Genomic DNA, 14927 nt, shown 5'->3' with positions numbered 1-14927 from the left:
GCACATCGGCAGATGAGAAGAAGCTGCTGTCAAAGAAACCATAGCAAAAATAAAAGTTGAAATTTGAAAGGAATAAAAAAGGTCACTTTATTAGGTACACCCGTTCAACTGCCTGTTAATGCAAATATCTAATCAGCCAGTCACATGGCAGCATCTCAGTGTATTTAGACATGTAGACACGGTCCAGACGACCTGCTGAAGTTCAAACCGAGCGTCAGAATGAGGAAGGAAGGTGATTTAAGTGGCTTTTAAAGTGGCACGATTGTTGTTGCCACATGTGGCTGCTGTATTTCAGAAACTGCAGAGAAAATGGTCCAAAAAAAAGAAAACATCCAGTGAGTGGCAGCTCTCATTGGATAGTTCAAAATGCCTTATTGATGCCAGAGGTCAGAGGAGGACGGCCCGGATTTCTTCGGGCTGATAGATATACTTTATTGATCCCCTAAGGGAAATTGTTACGTTACGTCCATCCCCTTATAGCCACAGTGTACCCATGTTCTGATGGCTGCTTCCAGTAGGATACGGTGGATACGGAAAGTATTCAGACCCCCTTAAATTTTTCACTCTTTGTTATATTGCAGCCATTTGCTAAAATCATTTAAGTTGATTTTTTTCCTCATTAATGTACACACAGCACAGCATATTGACAGAGAAACACGGAATTGTTGAAATTTTTGCAGATTTCTTAAAAAAGAAAAACTGAAATATGGCCAAAAGTATTCAGACCCTTTGCTGTGACCCTCATATATTTAACTTGGGTGCTGTCCATTTCTTCTGATCATCCTTGAGATGGTTCTACACCTTCACTGGAGTCCAGCTGTGTTTGATTATACTGATTGGACTTGATTAGGAAGGCCACACACCTGTCTATATAAGACCTTACAGCTCACAGTGCATGTCAGAGCAAATGAGAATCATGAGGTCAAAGGACCTGCTTGAAGAGCTCAGAGACAGAATTGTGGGAAGGCACAGATCTGGCCAAGGTTACAAAAAAAAATTTCTGCTGCACTTAAGGTTCCTAAGAACACAGTGGCCTCTATAATCCTTAAATGGAAGATGTTTGGGACGGACCTTGTGATATTTCAGTTTTGTTTTTTTTTTTTAATAAATCTGCAAAAATTTTAACAATTTTGTGTTTCTCTGTCAATATGGGGTGCTGTGTGTACATTGAGGGAAAAAAAGAACTTAAATGATTTTAGCAAATGGCTCCAATATAACAAAGAGTGAAAAATTTAAGGGGGTCTGAATACTTTCCGTACCCACTGTAACACGCCATGCCACAAAGCTCAAATCATCTCAAACTAGGTTTCTTGAACATGACAGTGAGTTCACTGTACTCAAATGACCTCCACAGTTAACAGATCACCTTTGGGCTGTGGTGGAATGGGACACTCTCATCATGACTGTGCAGCTGATGAATCTGCAGCCATTGTGTGATCATCACGTCAATATGGATCAAAATCTCTGAGGAATGTTTCCAGCACCTTGTTGAATCTCTGCCACGGAGAACTAAGGCAGTTCTGAGAGCAAAGAGGGGTCCAGCCTGGTACTAGCAAGGTGTACCTAATAAAGTGGCTGGCGAGTGTAGAACCACTTCATTAAAGCCAGTGTCAGCACCTGTGGGTAAAACACTCGTGGTGCGCTGAGCTGAGAACAAGGGTTGATGAGTGATTAGAGTGAGAGAACAGAGCTGGAAAAGAAAAGGCAGCTTTTGTATCATAGACGTGGAAAAAGAAAACACAAAGCCACGGCTGAGTTTTCTGTTTTATTGATATACACTACTTTAGAGCCTACAGTATGATGCAAGGTATTCCCTTTGAATAATTTCAAAAAGCACTGCAGTCTTAAAAATTACAAAAAAAAAAAAATTTTAACATACAAAATATACAAGAAATGACAATACAAGGCTCGGTAAACATCAGCTAAACCTGTATTTCCCTTTTTTATTTTACAAAACAATTTCATATTCTCAACACTCATACATGTCCCCAACCTTTTTTTTTTTTTTTTTTTTTTAGGAATGACATCCATTTCAAAGTATCAAAAATAGAGTTGTACAGTCTCTGTTGCTTCACCATAACGTAAAAAGGGGAACATATTGTTCGGTCTTTGGTTGTGACAGAAGAGGACGGCAGCCAGAGTTTACTGTCAATGCTGGTTTTGTTTCATTTTCTTTTTTGACTCAAGTCTTTCAAGCTGCAGAACCAGCTTTATATGCAAAAAAAAATAGTCATATATAGCCATCTCCCTTCTCTCACCTAACCCTCAGTGTCCACCCTGTGCCCCCCCCCCCCCCCCAAAAAAAAACAAACAAGAAATAATAATAATAATAATTATAATATTTGCTGACTTATGTCTTAGTCATGGAAAAAAATAATCAACCCAGAACAGCATACAGACACACCGACAAACTGGTTTTCAAACAAGAGTTAAGGCATCCTAATAGTTTACATAGTGATGTGATACTCTCACTATCTGAATGTTTCTTTTTTTTCCATTACAAATAGTTTATAATCTCATTTCTCATATTTAACGTCATGTCTCACATTTTGCTTCTTATAGTTTGCATAGCCTAAATACATGTGTGTGTGCTTCTGTTGTTGAAAATAGGACCTTTACAAAAATTCCTGTCTTCTGTACAGCATATTTGGTACAAACACCAACCATCCACACACACACACACACACACACACACACACACACACACACACACACACACACACACACACACACTCACTCACTCACTCACTCACACTTATAACTGAACCTATTAAGATGCTTGTAATGTGTCCTTGACAAGGCAGATTGGCTGAGGGACAAATCCAGGATGCAAACAGAATCAATCAAGCATCTATGAGTCTACAGTCTACTTCTATAGGCATCAAGGTCTTTTTTTTTTGTCTTTTTTAATTTTTTCCCTCATTATTAAAGGCATTAGGCAGAATTTTAATGCATAGCAGAATCATTTTCACCTGGAAAACTGACTTTAAACCGTCGTAAGCGACGCTCCTCAGCTCTCACACGCAGGAGCATCATTGTCAAGCTTAAGGCAAAAAATAAAAAAAGGAAAAGCCAGTGGAACTCTTCAAACCAGAATCTGTATCTGTTCACGTCCTCGTCATGTCTGACTAGAAAAACCTGCCTGAAAATACTCTTTTTCTTTATTGCTGCCATACAGGCACTGCATATCTGTCACAACAGGAAATATGATTGAATACATCACGCCGTTGAGGAGAGGTCGCGTCTTTGATTGTGAACAGCAAATATTGATTGTTGCAAACGGGGGGATGTGGAAGACCCTGTCACATCCAGATGTTGTTCTCTAGACTTTGGGATTTTACCTTGTTCATTACATAAGAGAGTGGAGGAGGGGGGGGTCAATTTATAAAATGCATCGTCTAGACATTCTTGTGTATAAAATACTTTTAAAACTTTAGTCAGATTATTTCCCATTATATGTCACCTACGCTGGTGCCTGTTAGGAAATAGAAGGCACACAAAGGCCCCCGGGGAGATGTGGGCAGTTATTGCATGAAAAAAAAAAAAAAATTCAGATGTTTGTCTCTGAGGAGGAATAAAAACACTTCTCTGTAACGTGGATCTTCAAAGGTCTTTGACTGAAACTGGTCGGGAGGGGCTACCTCTCTCTCCTGAATCCCACTCATCCCTCGTCGGGATACGAGTAATAACGGCCGCACGACCCCGGGTCGCAACATCTGTTTGTGAAATAACAATATTAAAGTCAAACTCAAAGCCAGCTGTGCAAAACAACGACGAAAAGCTTTCGCTACCATTCAAAGCTGCTAAATGTTAATAAGGCATTTGTTCAACGTGACGATAAAGAAAAGCAGGAGAGGGAGGACAAACAGAGGAGACAGAAGGAGGAAGAGAGAGGGAAGGGGGTGGTGGGTGGGGGCGGAGGTAGAGGGTGGGGAGTCATGTACAGATATCTACACGGCTGCAAGTTTACTAAAAGTTGTGGAATGTTGCAGGTTGCAGATCCCAGAGCAGCGCCAGAGGAGCTCGTTCCTCTCTGCCAGGCCCCCTGCACTCCAGACCTGAATGGTTTCATTATTTAAAAGGGAGACAAAAAAAAAAAGAAAGAAAAAAAAAAACCCAGACTGGACAGTGTCGTCATCACTAAGCCATGAGTGGAAAAAAACAAAAACGTGGGAGTTTCACTTACTTAGCCTGACAGTTTGGTTTGATTTGAATCAAATTTTACAGATAATAATTCAGTTTGGTTTTTTTAAGGTCAACAAGTCTTCAGCTTCAAAGTGTGATTAGTTTTGCCACATCGTCTCACGTCGTACCACACCTTTTTCTCTGCTGTTCGCTCGGGCAAACCCAGAATGTTGTGTGGCATCCTGGGAGTTGCAGTACACTGATGATCATTTCTTTAAAAAATGCTGTCTGAGAAACTCATTTAACTTCAGAGTATTGCAACAGAACTTCTGCATCCCAGCTCTGGCTCGCTGTGGCAGCACTGTGCACTCCTGAATCGCTTTTATTCTTAAGTGCCTCTCAAGACGTCTTCATTCATGAAGGTCAATGCTGGTGAAAGGGGGGCGAGGACACGCGCCGCTGTCTCGTCTCCGCTACAGAAAGTCGTGTTGAAAAGTGAGTGCTCTGAACTCACAGACAGCGGGGCTTTGAAGGGTCAGGCACACACCTGAAGAAGAGGGACAGGGGACCTTGACATCTGAGAATTGAGCTGTGTGTCTTTGTCTCTAAGTAGGAGAAACGGTATAGTTCTAAATGAAATCAGATGAGAGTGTCTTCTTGTCAGGCTGGTGGTCTAGCAGGTCCATGAAGCCTTTAACAGAATCTCCAGCCGTGTTCAGTCTTTGACCACAGTCTTGTCTCTTCTTGCTCTCTTGTCCCCGCACACAGGACCAGGACCCGTAGCCAGGAGCAGGGTCCATGTTTGTGCTGTGGGCGTTGCAGGAGGTTAAGAGCTGGAGGGGACCGTTCATGAGCCAAAAAAGCTGCGTCGGGGAGGGGCTGGGGGGACTGTGAGAGGACTGAGCTACGACTGGCTGTGTGCCGACGGGGGACCGTGAGCGCTGGGGGACTGGGACATGTCTCTGCCGATGATTTCATTCACTGTGAAAAGAAAAACACACAGAAAAACATTCATTACTTTCTAGAACTGACTGCATTTGTATTTTACATGATTTGCGTTACACATTTCCTTCCAGCAGAGGGCAGTGTTGTTCCACACCCAGTTCCTCATGGACTCAAACAGCCATGAGCTCAAAGTGGAAAAACTCAAACAGACTGACAAACCCAAAGTTCACAAAGTAATGGCTCTGACGTGAGATTATAACAACTCCTGACAGAACAAATGAGAGAAACTATTCCATTCACTGAATGTGCCAGTTCAGACGTTTGTCTGAGTCCAACAAAACGTTACCAGTTACCACAGAACACTGACATCTATAAACAAACTCCTGAGGGACCGGGCCAACGGCCGGGGGCTGTCCGTTACTTCATTAGATTTTTAATGGTGGTTCAGTACATTTCCTCAGGCCTGTTTATGGGGTTTGTAAGCACGGCAAAAGAGCCGTGTAAAACCAATCCATTGTTAAAAAAAAAAAAAAAACAAAGCACAGAGACGCACTCAGGCAGAGTGAGGTTAATTACTCCACCGACTCAGTTAGAGCCAGATTTTAAATAAATAGCAGATAACTCTTTCTCTACGCTCTTGCCCGTTTTTCTTTTTTTTTTTTATTTATTGTTTTGCATGCGTGATTGTTTTACATCTGCAGCCTCCATTCAGCATTCACACTGGGACCACAAGAGACACGACAGGGAGCAAGTAAAAAACTGCAGCCGTGAAGTAAATCAGCTTCAGATACTTTGACGTGGTGAGGAAAGACACGAGGACAGAGACAGACAGAGAGAGGGGAAACTTTTATTTGTTTGGAATTTATGGAAAATATGATGTGAATGTTTTTTTGTTTTTTTTCCTACTGTTACAATATGTTTGTGTTTAGTTTTCATTCCGTGACTTCTTTACGTGACTTCGCCTAAATGTTTTAAAAGTGATGAGGACGGGTCAGAGACATGGAGCGCAGAAATCAGGCTGAGCAAACTGGTTTGGGAGGGTACCGCGTAGACCTTTGGCCCAGTTTGACACCAGGGTGAATTTACGAGCAGGCCTGTCTGTACACGACAGTCAAATCCTAAGCTCCGTTCTTCACCTCACCATCTATCTCTGTCCATTTGTGCAACTGTGCTGTTAATCACACAGCGCTCAGGGCGTAATAAGCAAATGTTTTACTGTAACTCAGTTTAAAACAAATTTTTAAAAAAAAGGTGACAGAGGGTGACTCAGTCATTGATGAGCAAATGAACCCAGGCAATTGTGTTTCATCAGAAAAAAGGAACCGTATTTAAATTTGATGACACATCTATGAAACACATTCATAGATGTATTATGAATACAACCTTCATCCGTTTACTAAAACTTTACAATAAAATCTCACTGTCGTCTCTGCTTTGAAAGTGTCGCTAAAGTAATCTGTTTCACTATTTCATCAGCTCTTCCTCAAACCACAGCTCGCCCTGAGTGTCTCGTGGGTATGAGCTACATATTTTGCGTTAAACAGTTCGTTCATCCTCCACGTTCTTTGTCACAGGACCGACAGTGTTCAACTCAGAGTCTTTGTGTGCGTTCTGTTGTTTTATTTGTGTTTTCTGCTGCTTGCTTTTGTGTCTGGCCACCATCACTCACATCATCCTGTTAGCGTGGGAGGCTCTTCCTTTCCCATGTCAACCATGTTCACACACACAGTCACACTAACAGCACCACCACGCACTTACGAGACTACACTGTGACTATCAAAGCTAACGTTTACCTTTGGTGTATAGAAGGCTGATGCAGAATATAATATGCAACAAGTCTGGCCCAGTTTATCCATTTGCCTGACAACTGGTGGAATAAAAAACATGATGGAGGACTACAGATCTCCTTCAAAGGGCATGACCTTTAGAAAAACACGTGTGCAACTGTGGTCAAAATAAACAGCATCTTACAGCTGTTAAAGAACCACTGGCACAACAAAAGAAGCTGTGTTGATAAAATGAAAAAGCTAATAACTGGGCTCCTTTTGTCCAAGCGCCACACTGACTTAGTGAAATCCAGCTAAGAAATCTCTTACATTTCACTCCTAACACTGTTGACACACAACAAATGTATAAAACACACACTTTCCTTTCAAAATGGATCATGTCCTGTAAAAAGGCTCTCATTTCAACACTTTGATAAATTAAATTACCGGGTCAATCGCAGTGTGATATTTACGGGCCTGTCTTAAGCCTCCTGCGCAGCTGAAATGTGTATGTGGTAAACTCTGTAGCACTGTTTATTCATGGGAGTGAATCTGCTCTAACACCACAGGAATATGAGCAAAGTAGTGTGAAGCGCGACAGACCGACATCAAGTGGGCGTCTGCAAAAACATATCACTTTCCGCTGTACTGATTAGATTGTTGCAGAGGGAAACATTAACCTATCGACTGATAATATAACGCAGGAGATACGCACTGAGGGGCAATTAGCATAGACCAACCTGAAAACCCATGACTCGATCGAGTGCAACTTTAGACTAATTCCTCTCAATTTGATTCACTCGGTTTTCTCTTTAAAAAAAAAAAAAGGTGGAGGAAGAGGTTTCCCCACAAAGTCTGTCAGAAAACATTTTCAGGCCTCACTCTCGATATTACAGCTGCGCTAAATGTAAATTTACAAATCTGATTTGCCTGGCTGTTTGAAAAACGCTGAACTTATTTTGGAAGACAGTTTCCATCTCGGTCTCAAAAACAGACTTGAAATGCAAAGGAGGAGGAGAGCGTTTATGTCTGTTATTCTTTCTTGTTTTCCCTCCGATTGGATGCCAATGACCCACTGAGGAAAGAATCAATTTATAGCAAAAATCGGCAAGTTTGGAGGAAAAGCTAAATATACAAAGCACAAAATAAGCTTCACTAATCTACAAACGTTTCTCTCAAAAACAAAACAAAAACAAAAAGTTTAAAACCACTGCAAAAGTTCCATCGTTTGACATAAAAAGTATTTAAATATTTTACATGAAACAGAAGTTTAAATTCCCCTCGGTGAGCAACAGATAATGTAGGCTCAGATACAATTATTCAATTTAAGGTGGAGCTTCACACATCAATGATCCAGAAGTGAAAGAGAGGTTTGAGTCGAACACGGCCGGTGACTAGTTTCATATGCTGATAGTGTTTTCTCACATTTACTGGTATTGTTCATGACAGTGCAACAGAAAGCCGGTGTAGTAAGTGTAGCTCTGAATGGCTCCATCGAAGGGAGATCCTCTGCAGATGACTGGGAGGGGGGCTCCCTTGTCAAAATTTACATCTGCAGTCAGCCGACTATTACTACTACTACTACTGCTGCAGGTGCAATTGCTAGTTGCCTTTAACTGCTAGGCTTCCATCAGATTGCTCCTTCCCCTGGGAGTTTACATGGTTTAAGATGTTGGTTAGGCAGCAAGGCAACTGTGCAGACACATCTTACTGTAGAAGTGTTAATCCTAATCTTTAGGAATTCAGCTTTTCAAAGTAATGTAACATGTTTTTTCTAGCAGTGGTGGTGATGTACACTCCTCACACAGCTTAGTAAACACAGAGGAACCTCTGCCTTTCACTGCAGTGGAAGCAGGAGAAGGATTAAATCTCTGTAAGCTGGGCAAGCTACAGTAATAACATAACCCCTAGACACTAAAAGAAAAAATCTCTTATTCACAAAAAATGTGGCAACAAAATGTCACACAGACACTTTTCTTAAGCTTTTAAAAATAAATTCTTATAATAGAAATGAATTAATTGTAAAATATAGCTTTGCTAAATGAACTGGTGGGGATTCTTTAATTTCCCTAAAAGAGGGCTTCACATCCAGCTACAGACCACAGTGATTGGGTAATCACGCTTCTCAAAGTGCATCTCCACAGAGGTATATTGAAAGGATTTCCATAATGCAAAACAGAAGTAAAATGCGCAGACGGACATTCGGTATGATAAACACGTCTACTGTCGAAATGGAAAATAGGTAATTATCAAAACCCTCTATGTCACATTGAAAAAAGTTTCCTGACCCAGGGAAAAAAAAAAAAAAAAAGAAGTTACTCTGGCAGGGCAGCTTAAGCAAATAACTTGAAGACTGAGTGATTTTTCAGTCCAGCAAATGAAGACAACATGCCACAATGGAAAACATTTGTGCAAAGGGAACAGAAAGAGGTAAGACTTGGTTTGCCTGCAAGAGGGAATATCAAAGCACACAGTTTCCACTTGCAGGGCCCTGTAATGACATGCACACGTCTTCACAAAGCCTTGGGTATGAGAGCAAACATGAAAAAAAAAAAAAAAAAAAAAAAATCCACTGAGCGATCGCACACATTGGAAATAGATGGTCAGTTGATGAAATCTTCCAGAGCTGCTCGGTAAAGCCTTCTCTGCTTCACTCTTCTGACTCTGCAGCTGCTCTGTGACCCTTTTCTGTTTAATTTTAATTTCACTTTTGGAGCAGTGAATGAGTGGGTGAGAGCACAGAGTACACCGGAGAGGCTCGTTAAAAAGTCAGTTTCTCAAAGTCACTCATCTCTGTGATTCATCGCTGGATTTCCCATTTGATGTGACGGTAAGTGATTCGCAAGACTCCAGTCTTTGCTCCGCTCAGCAGATGACCACAGGACTGGGCTTTCAGAAGGGGAAAAAAAAAACCCACTGGAGTCCAAATGGGCACCTGGAGAGATCAGCAAAGCCCACTCCACTGGTTAATAAGACAAACTAGGACTTATCGGCAGAGAGGATGATGCTAATGAGTGTCTGGTGTCAAAACCATAATAAGCTTTGTCTTTTCCTGCCACTGGTGGTGGGTCAAGAAAAAAAACAACCTGATGTGTTTTTTTTTTCACTTTAGCAGAGAGTTCCTGTTCCACGTAGAACAGAACAGGTGCAACGAATGATTATTTTCATTAACTATCATTTGTTCATCCATGAAAATTCAGAAAATAGTATTAGATTTTCTTAAGTCTTCAAATAGCTTGTTGCCAGTCCATCATCCAAAGATATTCAATTTATTACCACACAAAAAAGAAAGCAAAGAAAGCAGCAAATCTTCCCACATGAGAAGCTGGCACTTTTTTTGCTTGAAAAACAGATTGATTTGCTGTTGATCACCTAATCGCTTGCTTTTCAAGAAAGTGTAAAAGTAGAGTTTAGAAAAATAGTACTTTCCCCAATACAGCGATATCATACAAGATACAGCAGCAACTTCACAGCAACGTGATAAACTGACTCACACAGAAAAACGTACTGTTTACACACACTTGCACACACACATTTCAGCGCTCTGTCAAGTTCTCGTTTGTGCACCATGAGAAATGTGGTGACTAGTATTCACTTTCCAGTCGAGCACCGGCGCTCCACGCCGGGCTGACTCGCACAAATCAACACTGACACTCAGGAAGAGTAACAAGAGCAGCCAGCGCAACAAACAAAATCTTGCCAAAATCTTTATCAAAGACAGCACTGTTGATTTTCATAATAATTTGGCACGTGTACATTCAGAAACATGACCTAAGAGTCAATAAGTTCCCCACCGAGGGATTTCCAGGCTTCCCCTTCTCCTGTCTAACGAAAAAGGCAGCACTGGCACAGTCTCTACACCAGGCTCCGGCTTCTGCCAAGACTTCTGCAGTATACTCTTTAAAACTTTAATTGTATGGAAAGATGACACAGAAAGTCAGTTTCCCCTTGTTTCTGAGGAAAAGGCCAGTGAATGTTTGCCATTGTTTTTAATGAGCAGCAGCAGCAGCAGCAGCAGCATTCGATGGAAACAAATGTTCCTTCCACTGTTGTTTTTTCATGCCGTCAAATCAGGAGTTCTGTGTTATTACTCTATCGTGACTGGCTAGATGTTGCATGCAACCTCTGACCAAGATGGTCCCATACACAAACATGCAAAAAATTAAAAAAGAAAAGAGAACAGATTTATATCTGATTTTTTTCATACAAATAATCACCGTTAAATGAATTACAGTTATGTTTACATTTTTTTCCTGGTTGTGTACACACATATGAAAATATCTGTTTATAAAGAACTAGTCTGTCTGATGCAATTTCACCAGTGACTCAAATGATTCATTACAAAAGCTGCTCAGCCTGCACTGCCAGCTATTCAATGCTTTTACTGTAAATGGCTTTAATTTTACACTTTTGCTGAATTATGGTTGTTGATTGTTAAAATAGCAACGAATGAAGCAGGTGGGTTTGCACTAGGAAAAAGAAAAAAAAACACCTACCAAGTTCAAACCACCTTTTCAGGTCTTTCCAAAGGAAAAAATGTGAATGGAGATAATTTATAAAGGTAGCCAACAATAAAAGGTCATTTCCAAGTCTAATTTCATGTTTAATTTCATTTGAGATACACCTGGAGTCATATTTCTCACCACCTGTCAAAGGTAAGTCCAGTATTCACTGGCATTTTCTCTGTGGACTGTTCGTCCAACTCCTGAGAAAAATATCAAAGTCTTTTTATGGATTGTTTGAACTTGGCGTCTTCGTCGCTCACTTGTTTTACTCATTTACGTCTCTGAGTCATTTTGCAGCATTCAGGGAGCGGATGCTCAGAGAGCAGCTGCCCATGAGCTGAAGGAGACTTAAAACTGTGAAGACTGGGATGCTGCTGATGATTCTCAGTGGGACTGGCACTGCTGGCAAACCTTTCTCACTAAAAAGACCCGCTTGTCTTGATGTTAAATCAACAGTTCAACTTTGCAGGAGTCACATGAGAAAATCAAGCCCACCCTCATATCTGTCTGCTAAATATAAAGCCACAGTCAGCAGTTAGCTTAGCTTAGCATAGTGACTGGAAACAGGGGGAACAGCTGGCCTGGTTCTCTCTGAAGAAAATCTGCATACTGGCACCTCTACATCTCACTAATTAACACGTGATATCTTGTTAAAACAACAAGTTGTGGTTTTACAAGGGCAATCAGTTCATGAAGTGACTGCTTACCACCGAGAAATAATCTGGCACGTAACCCCCGAAAAACCACAATGTGTCATTTTTACACTTAAAGGTTTTTTTTTTGTATGGATTTAAGAAACAACACATACCATGTTAAATAGAAAGCTTTCAATGTGGTGGCAGGTGGTCTCTGTTACCTTTAGAGGGAGCCAGTCTAGCTCTTTCCCACTGTGTCTAGTGTTTGTGCTAAGCTAAGCTGGCTAACGTGGATGTAGCCTCACATGTAACTTTCAGACAAGAGTCTATTTCTACACAGCCTGTGACCTTGTAAAGACAGAAAAACAGAACAATTAAAAAAAGTATACTTGAAAGATGTGTTCACTGCATGGACACTGCCTCGTATATTTGATTACATCTACAGGATAATGTGTGTCGCTCCCTGTGTGTGCGTGTGTGTGTGTGTGTGTGTATGTGCATTTGGGCCATTAGTGTGTCAGTGTCTCTCTCAAGGCGTGCAGGCAGCAGGGCTCGGCCTATTCTTAACCCCTAAAAGCTGTGCTCGCAGTTTGAGGCAGCTGTGTATTTGGGCAGGGCAGGGACAACAAAAGACCAGCTTTTGTTGTGGACACACTCTGCTCATACTAGCGACACTACAGTAACTGCTTACAAGCACGCACAGACATAACACACACATGCTATCCCTTCCCATCCATACTCTGTAAACAAAGGCATCGTCACGTAGTTAAATGCACGGGTCAGCAGCACAAGGACTTCGGATTCTGTCACCATGTGTCATGACTAAGGAGTCATATAAGGGGGCTGTTTTCGGAACCCTTTTGTTATGTTTTGTTTAGTTAAGTTTTGTTTATAGTTCCTGTTTTATTTTGAAGTCATTGCCCTTGTGTATCTTGTCTTGTTCTACTTCCTGTCTTTGTCTTGTTTCCCTCCATTTGTGATTGTCTGCCCTGCCCTAATTGGTTTCACCTGTTGCCCATTGCCTTGTGTATTTAAGTCTCGTCGTTTCCCTGTGTTCTTGTTTGTCTGTTTCCATGTCAGTGTCCATGCTCGAGTTTGCACCACGTCAAGTCCTTGTGTTTGTTCAAGTTCCTGTGTCTTGTGTTTGTCCCCCTCATGGACTTATCTTGGTTTCGTTTTAAGTAAGGACTATTGTATTTTTGTTTAGTTTCGTTCCTAAGTGTTTTTTCTCCCTCGTGGATGATTTTTGGTTGTTTTGTTCCCTTGCCCTGGACATTTCCAGTGATTTTGCTTTATTGAAAGACTTTTAGTTCGCTCATTCTGTCTGTCTTTGGGGTTTTTGCGTTTGGGTTCAAGTCCTTGCCTCCCCCTTATGACACCATGGCTGCTTGTTGATCATCCTCACAGGAGGGCACAGTCTTCAGTCCACTACTGTGTTCATGGAAGAGTCAAATGCATAAGTTTACAGGGGTTTAGTAAGCCTGGCTGACAATCACAGTGGGGATAGACAGTAAACATTAATTAATATAAAAACAATAATATTCTATCAAATATCTATACCTACTGATCCTAAATCCTTTAATAGGACTGAAGTGAACAGAGCCTCTGTTTGTTTTGTTTTGTTTTTTGTTGTTGTTGTTGTTGAGGTGCTGACACACCATGGTCTCTACACCAAATGTGCCAAACAGTGACCATGAAAAACCTGTCTTTGATAATATTTCATGACGGCAGCACCCAGTCCAACTTTGATCTGTTTTGACTCAGACATCAAAGCAGAAGAAATACACAAAGCTGCACATTTTGGTGACATTGAGATACATCTCATGCTGCTTTGTTGGAAAGTTCCTTCTTTGCTTTCCAGTTCACTGCCTTTGTTAACACCTTCTTTCGTTTTTTCTTTTTCTTTTTTTCATTGCGAAACCTACTAAAAATAAATCCTTGCTGGCTGCCAGCTGTAATTTCAAAGCAGTCCTTTTATATTTATTTTATATGTAGTAGATATGACGATCACTGTAACTGTCACACTGTAAAGGAGAATCTTACATATGTATACTTTTTTTGTGTATTTTGTATTTTAATGTAAAGAACATTAAATTATCCCCTGTACACTTCACTTTACTCCCAAATGCCAAGTACATTTCAGTTTGAATGTCTCGGCCGAGTGACCCTGCAGTGGGGTTGGATCCTGAACTTGTCTGTCCATCTGTCTGTCAGTCTGTCTTCTCACCTCCTGTGTCTCCTGATTTGCGCACACATACACTCACAACATCAAACAGATACACACAAACACAATATACCATCTTTCTGTCACACACACACACACGCACACACCAAGGCACACATCTCAAGCATGCTCTGGTGTGCGTCACAAGGGCCATCTGTTTGTTAACCAGAACAGTTTTCAACACACTCACAGTCGTATTCCCTCTCATGCCGCTGACACAAGTCTGTCTGCAGTCCTACTGCAGTGGTTTATTTCATGTATGATGAACCTATGATATCATGCATGATTCAGCCTGAGATTTCTACAGGGCAGAAAGCTGTTTGAATATTTTACTTTTTAACAAAAAGCCTCTGTAAATCAGAAGGTTGGTATCCCCTACTTTAGCAAAACTAATCAAGCAGCCAGCCCTGGTGGTTATATATTCTGCCTTAAAATGTTAATTATGCATAGCTGCTTTAAGGCATCAATCTGGATTATTTGTGTGTGCATAACAATTTTATATAGCCTGCATACATGTGCATCTTTAATGCTACATGAATCTATGTGCACTTGTGGTACTCAGCGTTTACGTATGTTTGTCCATCCTGATCCGCCTGTCTGTCAAACTGGGATGAATGTGGTCTACTTAAGAGAGTGTGCTGCGACCTCCTAAAACTCAGAGCTGGGTGAAGCTCCACGTTGCTACTTCAAAATATGGCCTACAGAGCTGGGCTGGCACAGAAAGCTA

General features: G+C 41.1%; 1 protein-coding gene across 1 annotated transcript in view; it reads right to left on the bottom strand.

Annotated features, from left to right (window-relative positions):
- Positions 1 to 1752: 1752 nt before the first annotated feature.
- The window catches only part of LOC121185768 (nuclear factor of activated T-cells, cytoplasmic 3-like), a 55471-nt gene continuing 42296 nt past the window's right edge, over positions 1753 to 14927 (bottom strand). The window contains 1 exon segment of the mRNA XM_041044215.1: positions 1753 to 5106. Coding sequence (XP_040900149.1) covers positions 5030 to 5106 — 77 coding nt within the window. The 3' untranslated portion in view covers positions 1753 to 5029.

Source organism: Toxotes jaculatrix, chromosome 1 (genome assembly GCF_017976425.1).
Source record: "Toxotes jaculatrix isolate fToxJac2 chromosome 1, fToxJac2.pri, whole genome shotgun sequence".
Lineage (NCBI taxonomy): Eukaryota > Metazoa > Chordata > Actinopteri > Toxotidae > Toxotes > Toxotes jaculatrix.
Note: the sequence above shows the minus strand (reverse complement) of the source record. Positions and strands in the feature narration are given on the sequence as shown.